General features: G+C 41.1%; 1 protein-coding gene across 9 annotated transcripts in view; it reads left to right on the top strand.

Moving 5' to 3' along the window:
- dlg3 (discs, large homolog 3 (Drosophila)) overlaps window positions 1–15,542 on the top strand; it is a 774,284-nt gene extending 758,742 nt beyond the window's left edge. For 8 of the 9 annotated variants that reach the window (XM_085998110.1, XM_085998103.1, XM_085998093.1 and 5 more), the window contains 2 exons: window positions 1,365–1,456; window positions 9,970–15,542. In XM_085998110.1, the coding sequence (XP_085854236.1) occupies window positions 1,365–1,456; window positions 9,970–10,076 (199 nt within the window). In that variant the 3' untranslated portion in view covers window positions 10,077–15,542. The remainder of the gene's footprint in view (window positions 1–1,364; window positions 1,457–9,969) is intronic. The other variant, XM_085998120.1, reaches the window with a different exon arrangement.
- The last annotated feature ends 1,779 nt before the right edge of the window (window positions 15,543–17,321 follow it).

Here is a 17,321-nt window from a genome sequence, read left to right as displayed (position 1 = left end):
TTGCTTAGGTCAGAGCGAGTGATGGTGCAACTTCAAGAAGGCTGGCCTCCAGCTCCTGACATGAAAGAGGGGGGAGAACAGTTGGTTCTTAATCTGAATGGAGAGCAGAGGAAGAAGTGGCTAGTGAAAGCAGCTGAAGTTGTATGCAAAGTGTGCAGGGTGAGATAGAAGGGAAAAAGATGAGAATATGAAGAAACACTACGCAACGACTCCTTCAGTGTTGCCACTCACCACAGCTATGACTCTACCTTTGCCTGTGATGTCAAGCACATTTTCTTCCACAGGGGTGAGGGTTTGCAGCCAAGCTCAGTCTCCCCTGGTGGCATCCTGCTACAGGTTTTGTGTGACCTTCTCCTTCAGGAAAGGAGTGTTTAAGTGACAGTCTCATGCAGTGATTAGAGAATGTGCCCATCATGGTTGAATAGTGGGTATGCAGTGTGTAAGATGTGAAGATTGCAATAATGGTGAGTGTGTGAGTATGAGAAGTAATGTGGTGCCGTGATTGTAGGAGAGTGAAGGGAAGTGGAGATGGGGAATATTGTGAGTAACGAGGCTAGAGGTGTGAGCAGAGTAAGAGAGCAGTATTCTTACCTTGAAAACTCTGGTGAGGTCATTGAACTTCTCTCAGTATTGCAGCCATGTCCTGGGAAGCTCCTGGCATTAACTCCTCTGCAACCTCTTCCTACTAGCAGTGCAGCTGTTGCCTGAAGGGCTTTCTGCCCCTTGGGGATAACAGGATCTCCCTCCTACACACAAGCAAAATACTGCAGATGCTGGAAATCTGAAATAAAAACAGAAAATGCTGGAAATACTCAGCAGGTCAGGCAGCATCTGTGGAGAGAGAAACAGAGTTAACGTTTCAGGTCGATGATCCTTTGTCAGAAGAGGATCTCCCTCCTAGACCAGGGCCTCCAAGGTGGCATCAAAGAACCTGGGAGCCCAATCTGTACTTCTGAGCACCGAAATAGCTGGAAGACACGTTTCCCTATTGTCTGTGCCCAGAGTGCATCTCGCCTTTAAGAGCTGCTGGCTGTCTTTAAGTGGCATCAGTGAAGCCCTATTTCCCACTTCCCTCCCCCCACCCCATCAAACTGGCATGCAGCCAATGAATAGTGCAGGTAGCGCTGGCTGTATGCCTGAAACATAATGAGGTTCCAGCACCAATTGCAAATCATCCCAGGGACCACATAAACATGCCCCGTGTGCCCATTTTCGAGCGCATTAAAATTTCTGGCCAATGTCTTGTTATTAATGAAAAAAGAAAACTACTAGGAGTCTCGCATTATAAAACCATCCAAGTAACTATTGTTTCAACCACGCGTTAAAGATCCAGAAAGGATACAAGTCTTTGAGTTTTTTAATAGGGAGATGAATAAACGACAAACTGAAGAACAGGCAACCAAAACCTTCGATAAAGCATTGAAACTGGAGCAGGAATTTGGAGAGTTTTTCACAGGTAGGTGTATTCCCTGCAATTTGCTACCTTTTAAGATCATTGAAAGGCAGGTCGCTGCATTTCAACAGATTTGAACTGAGACTCCTACCTGGAGGAACACTATGGATTTGAAAGAATTGTCCCACTTTGAATTTGTAAACCTGGATGAATTTGAAACGGTAATAAGAAACTATAGCCGGGACTAGGACTATCTTCTCAGTGGTGGTGTTTCAGAGCTGGGACTTGCCATCCCTCCAACACAACCGGAACCAATTCATGGCAGGCTCCCAGTGGGATTCCCATTGCCAAGAGAGCCCGCCAGTGCCCAGCTGTGAAATCCTGGGGAGAATAGATTTATCACAAAAAACACTGGCTTCTGAATCATGCCTATCTAACCACCAAAGATGCTATAATCATAAGTATTCTATCAAAAGAGATGTAGATTAGATAAAGAGCCAACTTGCACTCTGGTGACTATTTTTGGGCAGTTACCCAATTCTTAAAAGCTTTTATTTGCTCAATCCATTGCATGTTATGAGCATTTAAAAGCCAGCAAACAATAACTAAAAGATTAATTAAGAAAGGGAAGATAGATTATGAAAGTAAACTAGCAAAAAATATAAAAACAGATAGCAAGAGTTTCTACAGCTATATAAAAAGAAAAAGGGTGGCTAAAGTGAACGTTGGTCCCTTAGAGGATGGGACTGGGAAACTAGTGGTGGGGAACATGGAGATGGCAAAGACGCTGAACAAATATTTTGTATTAGTCTTTACAGTAGAGGACACTAAAAATATCCCAACACTGGACAAACAGGGGGCAATGGGGGGGGGGGGGGGGGGAGGAGCTAAACACGATTAAAATCACTAAGGAGATGGTACTCAGTAAAATAATGGGACTTAAGGCGGATAAATCCCCTGGACCTGATGGCCTACATCCTAGGGTCTTGAGAGAAGTGGCGGTAGGGATTGTGGATGCATTGGTGATCATTTTCCAGAACTCCCTGGACTCAGGCAAGGTCCCGGCAGATTGGAAAACTGCTAATGTAACACCCTTATTTAAGAAGGGAAGTAGACAAAAAGCTGGAAACTATAGACCAGTTAGCCTAACATCTGTGGTTGGCAAAATGTTGGAGTCCATTATTAAGGATACAGTAACAGAGCATTTGGATAAACATAATTTAATAGGACAGAGTCAGCATGGTTTTACGAAGGGGAAGTCATGTTTGACAAATTTGCTCGAATTCTTTGAGGATGTAACATACAGGGTGGATAAAGGGGAACCAGTGGATGTAGTGTATTTGGACTTCCAAAAGGCATTTGACAAGGTTCCACACAAAAGATTACTGATCAAGATAAAAAATCACGGGATTGGGGGTAATATACTGGCATGGGTGGAAGATTGGCTATCTAACAGAAAACAAAGAGTTGGGATAAATGGTTCGTTCTCGGGCTGGCAATCAGTAACTAGTGGTGTTCCGCAGGGGTCAGTGCTGGGACCCCAACTCTTTACAATCTATATTAACGATTTGGAGGAAGGGACCGAGTGTAACATATCCAAGTTTGCCGACGATACAAAGATGGGAGGGAAAGCAGTGAGTGAGGAGGACATAAAAAAACCTGCAAAAGGACATAGACAGGCTAAGGGAGTGGGCAGAGATTTGGCAGATGCAATATAATGTTGGAAAGTGTGAGGTTATGCACTTTGGCAGAAAAAATCAAAGAGCAAGTTATTATCTAAATGGAGAGAAACTGCAAAGTGCTACAGTACAAAGGGATCTGGGGGTCCTGGTGCATGAAACACAAAAAGTTAGTATGCAGGTGCAGCAGGTGATCAGGAAGGCCAATGGAATCTTGGCTTTTATTGCAAGGGGGATGGAGTATAAAAACAGGTAAATCTTGCTGCAGTTATACAGGGTATTGGTGAGGCCACACCTGGAATACTGCATGCAGTTTTGGTTTCCATATTTAAGAAAAGATATACTTGCTCTCGAGGCGGTTCAGAGAAGGTTCACTCGGTTGATTCCGGAGATGAGGGGGTTGACGTATGAGGAAAGGTTGAATAGGTTGGGACTCTACTCATTGGAGTTCAGAAGAATGAGAGGCGATCTTATCGAAACATATAAGATTGTGAGGGGGCTTGATCGGGTGGATGCGGTGAGGATGTTTCCACTGATGGGTGAGATTAGAACTAGGGGGCATAATCTTAGAATAAGGGGCTGCCCTTTCAAAACTGAGATGAGGAGAAACTTCTTCACTCAGAGGGTAGTAAATCTATGGAATTTGCTACCCCAGAGAGCTGTGGAAGCTGCAACATTAAATAAATTTTAAATGGAGATAGACATTTTCCTAGCAGATAAGGGAATTAGGGGTTACGGGGAGAGGGCAGGGAAGTGGACGTGAGTCTAGGTTCAGACCAGCCATGATCCTATTGAATGGCGGAGCAGGCCCGAGGGGCCGTATGGCCTACTCCTGCTCCTATTTATTATGTTCTAGTAAGCACTACTAGCTCATGTTTGAAAGTACAGTAGTAATAAACAAAACCAGAAAAAGCTGGAAATTCACAGATGATCAATCAACATCTGTGGCGAACAGTCAGTCAATGTTTTGGTTTCTACCCTTCATCAGAACTGAAAGATTGGACAGAAAAGCATATTACTCGATTCAGGAAAAAAAAGGTGAGGGATGGGAAAACATATATAAGGAAAATGTGTGAAATTGAAAACTAGGTTTGAAATTAAATGGTTTATGTTTTGGGTGGGGGCAGAAGTCAATACATTGCAAGTAGTGCAAGATTTTTTTTTTTAATCTTTGGAGCCAGCATCTTCTATTTCAATTTCTTATCCGTCTTAATTTCAAACATGACCTCCAGGTTTTCTATCTCTCCCTATTCAGCCCTATATCTAAATTATTGATGTAGAGGGAGTGATGTCCAAATTTGCAGACAATACTAAAATAGGAGGCATAGTAAATAATTGTGAGGACCAAAGGCAGTTCCATGGGGATATTGAGAAGATGGTAGAATGAGCAAAAAAAGTGGCCAAAGGAATTCAATGTATGTGATGTGGTACATTTTGGTTAAACAAAATAAAAGTAATTATTATACTTGGAGTTGGGGAAAGCTGGGTGATATGGAAGATGGGGATTCAGGTTTACAAGACTTTAAAAGTAGCCCCTCAAGTGGATAAGGCCATAAAAAAAGCTAATGGAATACTGGGTTTTAGATCAACAGGTTATTAGGGATAAAAATCAACTTCGGTAGGGGCACAAAATGGGTGGTAACAGATTAGCCAACTGTTATACAACCCGCCCAGTTTTCCTTTCCATTGAATAATCTCTGGATTATTGAATAATCTCTGGGTTATTACCTGAGCCACGTATTAGGGAAGCAAACACGTGGCTAAAGGAATGGTGTGGGAAAGAGGGGTTCCATTTCATGGGGCACTGGCACCAGTATTAGGACAGGAAGGAACTGTATCATTGGGACGGGCTCCACCCGAACCGGTCTGGGACCAGAGTCCGAGCGGAAAGGATAAATAGGGCAGTCACAAGGACTTTAAACAAGTAAATGGGCCGGGGGGGGAGGGCTCAGGTGGAAATTGTATTAAAAATAGTAGTTCAAAAACAAATGAAAGGGAAGAGTGTAAAGTAACAGTCAGAAATTATGCTTAGAGCACTACATGTAGAGGGAAAACTAAAAGATGTAAAGTGATTAAACCAGATGAGAGAAATAAGAAACAAAGTGAGTAAAACATTCGCGCCGAAGGACAGACTAGGGTGTGTGACCCAAATAAGCGTTTTTTATACAAATGCACGGAGTATAAGGAATAAATTGAATGAACTGCAATTCAAATTGGAGGGTATGACATGGTAGCCATTACTGAGACATGGCTGCAAGACGGTCAGGACTGGGAACTAAATATACCAGGTTATAAGGTCTACAGGAAAGGTAAGGAAAATGGCAGAGGGGGAGGAGTAGCCTTAGTGATTAAGGATGAAATCACTTCAATAATAAGAGGATATAACGAGAGGTAAGCAGGCAGTGGAGACTTTATGGGTAGAATTAAGAAATAGGAAAGGATTTAAGACTGTAGTGGGAGTTGTGTATAGGCCCCCTGGTAGCAGCTGTGAAGTGCTAGATTGTATAAATGCAGAGATTAGACAAGCATGTAGCAAAGGCAGAGTGGTTTTAATGGAGGTTTTTAACTTTCATATAGATTGGGATAAGCAGACTAGCACCTGTCAGAAAGGTAGTGAATTTCTTGCGTGTGTCCGGGATAGTTTTCTACAACAATATGTCCTAGAAGCAACAAGGGGGCAAGCCATATTAGATTTAGTCAACAGCCTAACTATGCGTGAACATTTATCCAATCGCGATCATAACATGATCGAGTTCAACGTAGTGTTTGAAAGGGAGAAACGCGAAACAGCTGCTAAGATTCTAGATTTGGATATGGCCAACTTCAAAGGGCTGGGACAGAGATTGTCCACAGTAAACTGGGCAAATCTGTTAATGGGTAAAACAACAGAAGAACAGTGGGAGATATTCAAAAAAGAATTTAAGGTGATGCAGAACCAGTTTATACCTCTGAGGGGCAAGAGCTCTACTTGCGAAAAAAAAAGCCATCAGAGGTAAGGGACAGCATAAAACTAAAAGAAAAAGCATACAAAAATGCAAAAAATAGCACAGGTCCTGGCAAATGGGAAAGATACAAAGAACAACAAAGGGTCACAAAACAGATAGTAAGAGCTACAGAAAGGGAGTATGAAAAGAAACTTGTATGGGATATCAAAATCAACACTTTTTTTACAATTATATTAGGAAAAAGAGGGTAGTCAGAAGCAATGTTGGCACCTTAATAACTGAAAGCAGTGATATGGTGGACATGTTGAATAATTACTTTGCGTAAGTATTTATAGTAGAGGAAGAGGATAGCATGCCAGAAATCCCAAGGAAACTAATACTGAATCAGGGACAAGGACTCAATAAAATTAATGTAAGTAAAATAACAGTAATTAAGAAAATAATGGCACTAAAGAGTGACAAATTTCCAAGACCAGATGGTTTCCATCCCAGGGTTTTAAAGAAAGTAGGTGAACACATTGCAGATGCCCTAACTATAATCTTCCAAAGTTCTCTTGATTCAGGAACCGTTCCTTTAAATTTGAAAATTGCACATCACTCCGCTATTTAAAAAATGAGAGGGGGAAACCAGGGAATTATAGACCAGTTAGCCTAATATCTGTTGTCAGGAAATTGCTAGAGTCTATAATTAAGGATAGGGTGACAAAACACCTTGAAAATTTTCAGTTGAGAGAGAGAGCCAGCATGGATTTGTGAAAGGTAGGTCATGTCTGACAAACCTGATTGAATTTTTTGAGGAGGTGACTGAAGTAGTGGGTAGGGGAATGTCTATGGATGTTATTTATATGGACTTCCAGAAGGCATTTGATAAAGTCCCACATAAGAGACTGTTATCTAAGGTAGAAGCCCATGGAGTTGAGGGAAAATTATTGACCTGGTTAGCAAATTGGCTGAGCAACAGGAGACAGGCAGTAGGGATAATGGGTAGGTACACAAATTGGCAGGAGGTGACTAGTGGTGTCCCGCAGGCATCCGTTTTGGGGCCTCAACTATTCACAGTATTTATTAATGACTTTGATGATGGCATAGAAAGTCATATTTCAAAATTTGCTGATGACACAAAGATAGGTGGCAGTGTAGATAGAAGCATAAAATTACAAAGGGATATCGACAGATTAAGTGAATGGGCAAAACTGTGGCAAGTGGATTTCAATGTAGGCCAATGTGAGGTCATCCACTTTGGACCTAAAAAGGATAGAACAGGGTACTTTCTAAATGGTGAAAGGCTAAAAACAGTGGAGTCCACGTACATAGATCATTAAATGTCATGAACAGGTACAGATAAAAATCAAAAAGGCTAATGGAATGCTGGCTTTTTTATCTAGAGGACTAGAGTACAAGGGGGTAGAAGTTATGCTGCAGCTATACAAAACCCTGGTTAGAGTACTGTGAGCAGTTCTGGGCACCACACCTTAGGATTTATTGGCCTTGGAGGGAGTGCAGCATAGGTTTACCAGAATGATACCCAGACTTCAAGGGTTGTTACAAGGAGAGATTACACAAATTAGGGTTGTATTCCCTAGAATTTAGATGGTTAAGGGATGATCTGATCGAAGTTTTCAAGATACTAAGGGGAACAGATAGGGTAAATAGAGAGAAACTATTTTCGCTGGTTGGTGATTCTAGGACTAGGGGGCAGAGTCTAAAAATTAGAGCCAGACCTTTCAAGAGTGAAATTAGGGAATACTTCTACACACAAAGGGTGGTAGAAGTTTGGAACTCTCTTCTGCAAACAGCAATTCATGCTAGATCAGCTGTTAATTTTAAATCGGAGATTGATAGCTTTCTGTTAACCAAAGGTATTAAGGGATATGGGCCAAAGGCGGATATATGGAGTTACGTCGCAGATCAGCCATGATCTTATTGAATGGCAGAACAGGCTCGAGGGGCTGAATGACCTACTCCTGTTTCCTATAAGTGTACAGAAAGGAAAACGGGCATGGTGTATAATGGGCAGCCAATTTCCTACCTCTCATTTTGCAATCTTGCCAAAGTTGAATTTTACCCCCATTGAACAGAAGAGTCAGGATGTAATGGTGAATCTACATAAAACCTTAGAAAGATCACAATTGGAGTAGTTGTGTGCAGTTTTAAGTTCCACATTATAGGAAGGATGCAATGTTCCCTCTAATTTTATTTGTACTGAGCGGGCCACAAACTCCTTTGAACGCGACCTTTTCATCTATGGGCAAATTTTACAACTACAGCAATCACTTAAAAGCATATACAGGAAACTCTTTTTTATCCGGCACCGACGGGACCAGCGTGGTGCTGGTTTATCAAAATGTCCGGATTACAGAGAGGTATAGTAAAAGGTACGAGAGCCCCGTACACAGCAACAGATCCAGGCTTCCCAGTTGCTTAGCAACAGGTGCAGGAACCCCGGCCACAAGGTCCAGGCGTCCCTGTTGCTTAGCAACAGGTGCAGGAACCCCAGTTACACAGCCACAGATCCAGGAACGGCCACTAATATGAAGTAAAACTTACCTGAACCTACTCCTGAATTTTGCCAATTAACAGAGATTTACGGTTATTTAGGTGCCAGTAAATCATGAGTTTCCTGTATACAGTAATGCGATTTTTTTTTTTTACCAATATTGTAAGAAGCGCAGGAAATCTCTCTTCCCCCCAGTCTCTCTCCCCCCCCAGTCTCTCTCCCTCCCCCAGGCTCTCTCCCCTGGTCTCTCTCTCTCTCCTCCCCAGTCAGTCTCTCTCCTCCCCAGTCTCTCTCTGCCCTCGTCACTCTCCCCCCACTCAGTCTCTCTCTCTCTGTCTTTCACTTCCCCAGTTTCTCCCTCCCCTAGTCTCTATCCCAGTCTCTCTCTCTCCCTCCCCCCAGTCTGTCTCTCTCTCCACCAGTCTCTCCCCGTCCCTCCTTCGCTACCCGTCTCTCTCCCCCTTCCCCAAGCTTCCTCCCCCAGTCTCTCTCTCTCTCTGTCTCCCTCCCCTGCCCAGTCGCTCTCCCCCCAATCTCTTTCTGTCTCTCTCTCCCCCAATCTCTCACCCCGTCGCTCTCTCCCCATCACACACTCTCCATTCCCGAGTGTCTCCCTCCCCCAGTCTCTTCCTCCCAGTCTCTGTGCCCTGTTTCTCTCTCCCCAGTCCCTCCCCCAGTCTCTCTCTCCCTTCCCCGTCCCCCTCCCCCCAGTCTCTGTCCCCGTCTCTCCCTCCCTCAGTTCTCTCCCCCCAGTCTCTCCCTCTCCCCCAATCTCCCTGTCCCCATCTCTCTCTCTACTCCCCCGTCCCTCTCTCCCTCCCTATCTCTCTTCCCCCAGGCTTCCTCCCCCGTCGCGCTCTCCGTCTCCCTCCCCCAGTTACTTTCCCGCCCAGTCGATCTCTCGCTCCCGCAGTCTCCCTCCCTCCCGCAGTCTCCCTCTCCCTCCCCCTCTCCCTCCATCTCCCTCTCCCTCCCTCCCGCCGTCTCTCTCTCTCCCTCCCCGTCTCTCTCACTCTCCCCCCCGTCTCTCTCTCTCCCCCATCTCTCTCTCTCCCCTCGCTCTCTCCCCCACCCCCTCTCTCTCCCCCACCCCCGTCTCTCTCCCACCCGTCTCTCTCCCACCCGTCTCTCTCCTCCCCCACCCCCGTCTCTCTCCCCCACCCCCGTCTCTCTTCCAGGCTGCAGGTAACTGCGCGGCCGCGCACCCGCACAGCTTAGGGGGATCAGTGGAAGGATAGAGTGGATACATTGCAGATTCATTAGGATGCTGGCTGATATAAGGAATTACAAACACGAAAAAAGACTTGAAAATCCATCTCTTATTGCTTAGTTTTGGTGTATAAATCTGAAAGGTCAACTGTTTGTTTGTTTCAAGCAATTTCAATTTGTTGCAGATTTCCAACAATTGCAATATTTTGCTTTTTATACAGTAGTAATATTTTTTGTTTTCCACAGCCATTGTACAGGGAGACTCATTAGAGGAGATCTACAACAAAATTAAACAGGTCATTGAAGAACAATCTGGTCCCTACATCTGGATTCCTTCATCTGAAAAACTCTAAACATGCCCCAACGTTTAGAGAGAAGATATTGTTAGGGGGGGAAAAATCCTCCTTTTAAGATATGTTGCATATCGAGTTTTATCTTTCTCATTATGTTATTATGAATTCTCACCGTCGCTGTGGCTGTTTCCATACTGCATGGTTTTTATGGAATTCCATCAAAGACATGGAAATGCACACCCGAGTATTTTAAAGAACATCTTCAGGAAACAGGTCCAGGATTGCTAATGACTTTGTACGTTTGTATTACCTGAAGATCAGCTACGAGAGTTTCATATGGACTAAGCGGTGGTTTTAAAGAAGAACCAGTGTTCACAGGGGATTCTGTTGGTACCATTCCTTAAAAAGGATCTTTCTGAAATTTCCTAATGCAGATAGGTTTGAAAGGAGAAGAGAAAACCTCTATACTTCTCTGTGATTACACATAGCAGCGCTTTTAAAGACGCACGTTGTATACAATTCCTCAACTCAGGAGGAGAATGAAGAGAATGAAAATCAGAAAAGAATTTTAAATCATGATTGTGGTACTGTAGATGAAAATATAAAAGAATGATAATTTTCAACATATTAAATTGCACATTGTTTTACACATCAAAACATGGTTGTCTGCATGGACACTTTACATCTTTTTTTGTTGTTGCTGTTTTTCAAAAAAAAAATATTCCAGTAAGAACTGACAGGTGAATGGTAAACGAAGAATGTGTAAATTGCTCAGATTGATGCTGTTCACGTGGATTTGTACGAAAGAAATGTTAGAAATGTATTTTTTGTCTTTGTCTAAAATGCCATATCCCTTTTAGTGAAACTAATCATTCTGTTTTGAACAACTGGATTTAATTTGAATTTGTAGTGGTCAAGAAACCTGCTTTCTACATCACTACACAACTAAAAATACTTTTACGTAGAGAATCACAAATCAGATCTATCTTTCTTGTCAATACACAATGCAAGTCCTTAGTTCCTTTCATGTATTTATATATAAACATATATTGTTGCACAATACTTCCCCTTAATTAAGGAACCAAGGTAATAACTGGAATTTCTGTTTTGAAGTTCCCCAAATGAAAGTAAACAACCTACTAGAATGAGGAAGATGTATGTTGTAACCTTGAAATTCTGTGTTAGCAACTGAGCATGAGGGACTGGGATAGTTTGGCTTTCTTCAAAGGCAGTATTCATCATATGTTTTTTGAACTGATATCTAAATTGGACAGGATGGGTGTAAATCTTTGTAGTGACAATTTTTACTCTTACAAAGAGTTCTGGCTATTTTATTTGAGGGGAGTTAGCATGGGACAGAAAATAGGGGTTTACTTGTTCATGATAAAGACATGCCATTGATGTTTGAGATGCAGGATGTAATTTTTGAAATGTATGCAAACCACATGAATATGGTGCATCTTTGGACATTAGTGATCATTGCTTTAAATAGATACGCAAGTATGAAAAGAGTTCAGAGAACTCTTCAGCTGCCACAGTTCCTCTTGCAATAGGTTGGTCTGTTCATCTTTGGGGCATAACTTCTATTACTGGCTCCTATCTCACTGACCTTGGTTTTAAATTTAATCACAGTGATCACTGCTGCAGTCCATAAGATATCAATGTTGCAGTAAAATCAACAATTATTTATACATAATTTTAGTGTAGTCAAGCTGCAACTTTGATCAACAAGGAAGTTTATCCAATAGATATTCCCCACAAGGTGACTGTGTCAACACATAAGTGCAGTTATCCCAGGCCTTTTATATGGACTACTGTATTATGTACAGCTATTATTACCTATTACACTATACTGCAAAATGTTATTTTCTAATGGTAGTTGGAACAGTATAGCACAACAACAAAAGGGATAGGTAGAGAGGAAACATTGCTGAATGGTTTCAGGGTTAGACAGAAAGCCTTGCCTGGCTTCCTTTTTATTTAGTCCAACTCTCGTATAATGACAGTCTTAAAGATATTGATTCAGAGACCAATGTGTAGTAAATGATTAATGTCCCTATAGTTTTGGCAGAAGGGGAGGTCAAGTGCCTATGTTGTAAAGCTGAAGGCCATTCTGCATTGGATTCATTTCCCCTCTGTACTGTGGCACAGCAGTATCTTTCGAATGTTCCACTTTGTGGTTGGGTTTTGTTTCCTTCCAGATATGCAGATTACAGGAAATAGGCTTTATATTTCAGGCTGTGATTTTTCAATTAAGTATATTTTTAACTCTCAGGGTTTCCAATGGAGTAACTTTGATAATTGGCCCAAGCACAGTAAATATTTCCAGGAGTAAGATAAGGCTTGTGTGCCTGTTCTTAACTAGTTCAAGTCACTGTATATAATAATAGCAGTGAGGTCAAATTGGAATGATAACTTCCATTTCATGAGTGGAAGGATTATACTTACCAAGATATTGTAGATGGACTCTACTCCTAACCATTTTCCCTGTATTTTTGTAGGGTGAATATTTTACTTTCTTCAATCACAAAAACTAGTCTTTTATAAATTCCTCCCAAAGTAGACTAGCAACCAAGCAGCAACATTGAAATGGACTAACATTTTGATCCATTTTCGATGGTTGCCTCCAGATTTCTACACTCTTAGCCATAGTCATGCTTCCACAGTTCACATTTGTTAAATATTACTAAGTGATGATGGATTATTGGTTGGGCAGAAATTAAAGTCCTACAAGTAGTAAAATATTGAAGTATACTAAAGTAAATTGACAGGGTTTGATGGTGCAACATCAGGTTCTAAAAATAAGTCAGAAAGGGTCCTCAACTTGCACTCTAAGCAAAAGGTAATTCCACCCAATAGTTAGTAAAAATGAGCTCCACTGGTCTTCCCTTTACATTTTTTTGTCTTTTTTCTTCCATGATGAACAGTTAGCTGTTGGACTTCCACTGATTCCTCCCAGTGATCACAATGAATCTGTTCTTTTTTAGTATCTCTTTATTTTGGTATTTGCATCGATGAAACCAGTATTCATTTTCTGTTATTTTTTAAATAACCATGGTTTATGTTAATTTATCTGCCCCATTTGTTAAAATTAATTTTGCTACATCATTAAACACTTTAATGTAAAAATTACATTTTACCTGTCGTCTTAAGTGTTATAAACCCACATTATCGTTTATCTGCATGTTACAGGCCAAACTGTGGAAGTTCCTCTGCTGACTTGTTTTTGTGCAAGATTTGATCCATAAATTGCCTACATTTCCACAGTTACCAAGTTCAGTGGAATTTGCTTCTCCTGCACCCCTCCCACCCAAACCTGCACTGTGCAGCCTGGTCTGTTTTGTGATTTCCAAGGCCTAGAAATTACACTCTGCTTAATGTGTTTGTTTGAAAGCACTTTGTCCATTGTTTTAACAAAAGCATTAACCTGTTTATTTTTAAAGTAATATTGCCGTGTGATTTCTAATCTAAAATGTGCTGTATACCTGCTGGCCTGCTCCAATTGCTGAGGATTATTTTCTTGTACATGCAGTTATAAATGCATAAAGGAAGAAAATCATAGACTTCACCTACCAGACCAGGAATGCACCTGAACACCCAGGGCAGAGAAGACTTAAAAAAAATACAAGGAAATTAAATAACTAGTGGAGTAGAAATTAAATAACTAGTAGAGTAGCAAAGTTTAAACTAAACTAAACTAAACATTAGGGTAATGGGAGGGCTGCCCGTCTACTTCAATTTATTCTACTTTGATCATCATCTGCAGCACAGTGACAGATGGAAGGAAACACAGTCTTTAAAGAGAGAGAATCTGTTTTTAGGCTGGAATTTCTAACCTTGACCAATCTTAATACATAGTGCTAAGGTATTCAAAAAAAATTAAAGGGAAAAGAAAATGTTTTATAACTGAAGTCATGAGACATTTTTATGTGTACCGCGCAGTAAAGTACAAGCTGTAGAGAATCTATTTTAGAAGGTTCGAGGCAGCTGTAAGTATTCAAAAGTGGTATTTTAAAATGTTTTAACTGTGGTGCTTACAGCACTGTTGCAAGATATTTTTTCGCTTTTAAATTGAGGAAATTTTAACATTTACTAAGACACACATTGGCATCACAGTATATTTGGCAAACTTCCATAAAACTTACAATTTCCATAGCCTGTAGCTTTTTTAAAAAATTGCTGGAGATTCATCCCATTTCTGTCATCACTGCTCAATAGTTCTAGCCAGCTAATATTCAATACAATTGATTCAAAGGGCTAAATTCTGCACAGTCACAGCATCTATGAGCCAGATTTTCAATTACAATGAGACGGAGAGTTTGAAAAAATGTAATCAACTGAGTTCTTAGCAGTGAAATGCTTAAGAATATTGATGGTCTGATTTTTGATCATTTTGAAATGTAGCCTACACAGAATGTCACTAAATAACACATCTTTGTCGATCTGCTCTGTGTGCAGCAAATTATGCTGTTTAGGTTGTAAATGATGTGGAAGACTGTACTGGGATTGTTATGTAAATAGTGTTGAATTCTGTACCAGGATATTTCAGGTCTAACTAGGACCTCAACTGACATGGGTATACAGTGAGCATGCAAATTCATTTAGTGTAGGCTATCATGCTATTGGGAATAACAGAGGAAAAACTCATGGAGTCATAAGTTTTTTTCAATGCTTTTTCATTATTATGTGCAGACCAACACCAAGTGTGCAGGGATCACCAAGGGCCTGAAAGTACAATGTAGAGAAATAGTATCTGTATTAGTAACACCTCTTTTCTTAATAACTGTGATATATTACTTACCTTTGGTTACTGTTGTAATGAAAATTCACTTACCGTTCAGGTGCAAACACATCATTAGCTTTTACTTTATTGGTGTATGAATAGGCAAATTAACAGTCTAATGGATTAGTATACTACACACGCATATTCAGATGAGGTATTCATAATGGTCTGCAGGGGCTTCAGTTCCATATACACACACATTATGTTTAGATCAGAAATTTGAAGGACAGCTAAATTAAATCTTACCTGTAGTTGGCGTGGGATCATTTTACTGTTGTGTTCATTTTTGTGCCCAGCAGAGTAAAGGCTGCCAAAAAAGTAGACTGCAGCCTGGGATTTCAATCCTTGGGTCATAAACATTGTGTATTCTGTTTAAGGAAATGTAGCTGTGGTTGGGAACTTCCTGTGGTAGATTAGTAGTCCTGATGCAGCCATCCTTTCCCCCAGTTCTGCAGTTACATGTGAATGGTCTGATATTTTTTTTAAACTCCACATTTTGGGATGGGTTCTCTGCAATCCAGGAATTGCAGTAAGAAGCCACCTGGTTACAGATGTAGAAGAGTTTGTTATATACCCTTTGATGCATAACATTTCCCTGATTACATTGTGTGGAATAACTTTAGGGTTCCAACTGTTGGAATAGTGGCAAATCAAAGGAATAACATTTTATTCCAGTTTATTTAAAAAAAAAATTATCAGCTCTGGATATAAAAATAAAACCTGTTTACTTTAATTAAAATCGAGTTAAATTGTTGCTGTCTCTATTTTCAAAACCTCCCAAAATTAGCTGAATCCAGCATTTACTAATAGGATGTTATTTACAAATATAAATATAATCTTTCCTTATTCCCCCACCCAAGTCATAAGCCATCACTCTGCGGAATAAGTAGTAACTATCAGCAGCAAGGGTGTCCAAATTATAGTCTGTGGGCTACTGACAACCCAGCCCTCAAACCCCTGGCAATTCAATGCTACATTGGCTTTTATTTCTTACACATTGGCTAGTCCTATTTGAATTTTGTGAACCTGAACATATGAAAAGGGCTCTCTTTGTGCTATTGTCTCATTGGTGGATAAATTCCAAATCAGAATACCAAGATCTGTTAGCATCAGCAACTTGAGATCAATGCAAATTAATGGAAATATTGATCTAGACTTGTGTGCCTCAAGGTTCCACAAGACACAGAAACAAAAAGCTTGGACACCCCGTTCTATAGTTAAACAAAAAATTGGTGTGCTTTAACACGCTCCGTAATAAAGTATCGGTAGAGTCAGTAGCAAATATTATTGCTTACAGACCGTTGAAACCTCTATTAAAATTAAAATCCAAGTTCCCCTATTGGCTCAATGGGTAAATGTACATCTGATAAATTGCAAAGACCAGAAGGTCCCAGGTTTGATTCCTAGTCTGTGCTGAGTTAGCTGATCTCAGCAAGAACACCGGTTGCAATTGGCTTCAGCATGTCCAGGTTTGGGAAGCAAAAAAATAGCCAGGGTTCCTGCTGTATAATGACGTCTACTGGAAAGTGCACGTGTGGGGACATTGGGTGAGGACAGGGCTGGGTTTGTAATAGCTCGTGCTAAGCTGCATAGGCTCCTGTGTGAACAATGCTACGTTTACAAGGAACCAGAGAGAATGGCATCCATAGTCCTGTTTCCCATCAAGAGTTAGCATTTTCAAGAGTGGAGGAGAGCAAACTGGAGGAAGAAACATCAAGAAAAAATAAAATCCGAGCAGCAGGTGTTTAGTGCCAATTGATCAGATTAATTTCCATGTGTGCCCTTTTTTTGACCTACTGTATCTCGATTATCAATAAAACATTAATAGATTTGCATTTAATAACAACTTGAATTTATATAGCATCTTTAACGGTCCCAAGGCGCTTCACTGGAGTGTTATAAACAAAATTTGACACTGAGCCACATAAGAAGATATTAGGACACATGACCAAAAGCTTGGCCAAAGAGGTAGGTTTTAAGGAGCGTCTTAAAGGAGTACAGAGAGGCAGAGAGATTTAGGGAGAGAATGCCAAAGCTTAGGGCCTAGGCAGCAGAAGGCATGGTCGCCAGTGGTGGAGCGATTAAAATAGGGGATGTGCAAGAGGCCAGAATTGGAGGACAGCAGAGATCTTGGAAGGTTGTAGGGCTGGAGGAGGTTAGAGAGATGGGGAGGGGCGAGGCCATGGAGGAATTTGAAAAAATTGAGGTGTTGCCAGACCTGGAGCCAATGCAGGTCAGCGAGCAGAGGGGTGATGGGTGAAAGGGACATGGTGCGAGTTAGGATATGGGCAGCAGAGTTTTGGATGAGCTCAAGTTGTAGGGTGGAAGATAGGGGGCTGGCCAGGAGAGCATTGAATAGTCAAGTCTAGAGGTTAAAATGGCACCACAAGAGGAAGTTCCTCTGCTTTTACTATCAAATTCAATTCATGAAAATTTTAATTATTTCGTCCCCCTTAACCTCTTTCAAATCCAGCTCTTGATCATTCAAATGTTTTTCATCAAATGCTTGCTGCCATTGTCAA

This window comes from Somniosus microcephalus, chromosome 1 (assembly GCF_052327205.1).
Source record: "Somniosus microcephalus isolate GS21.2 chromosome 1, FLI_Smic_1.0, whole genome shotgun sequence".
Lineage (NCBI taxonomy): Eukaryota > Metazoa > Chordata > Chondrichthyes > Squaliformes > Somniosidae > Somniosus > Somniosus microcephalus.
Note: the sequence above shows the minus strand (reverse complement) of the source record. Positions and strands in the feature narration are given on the sequence as shown.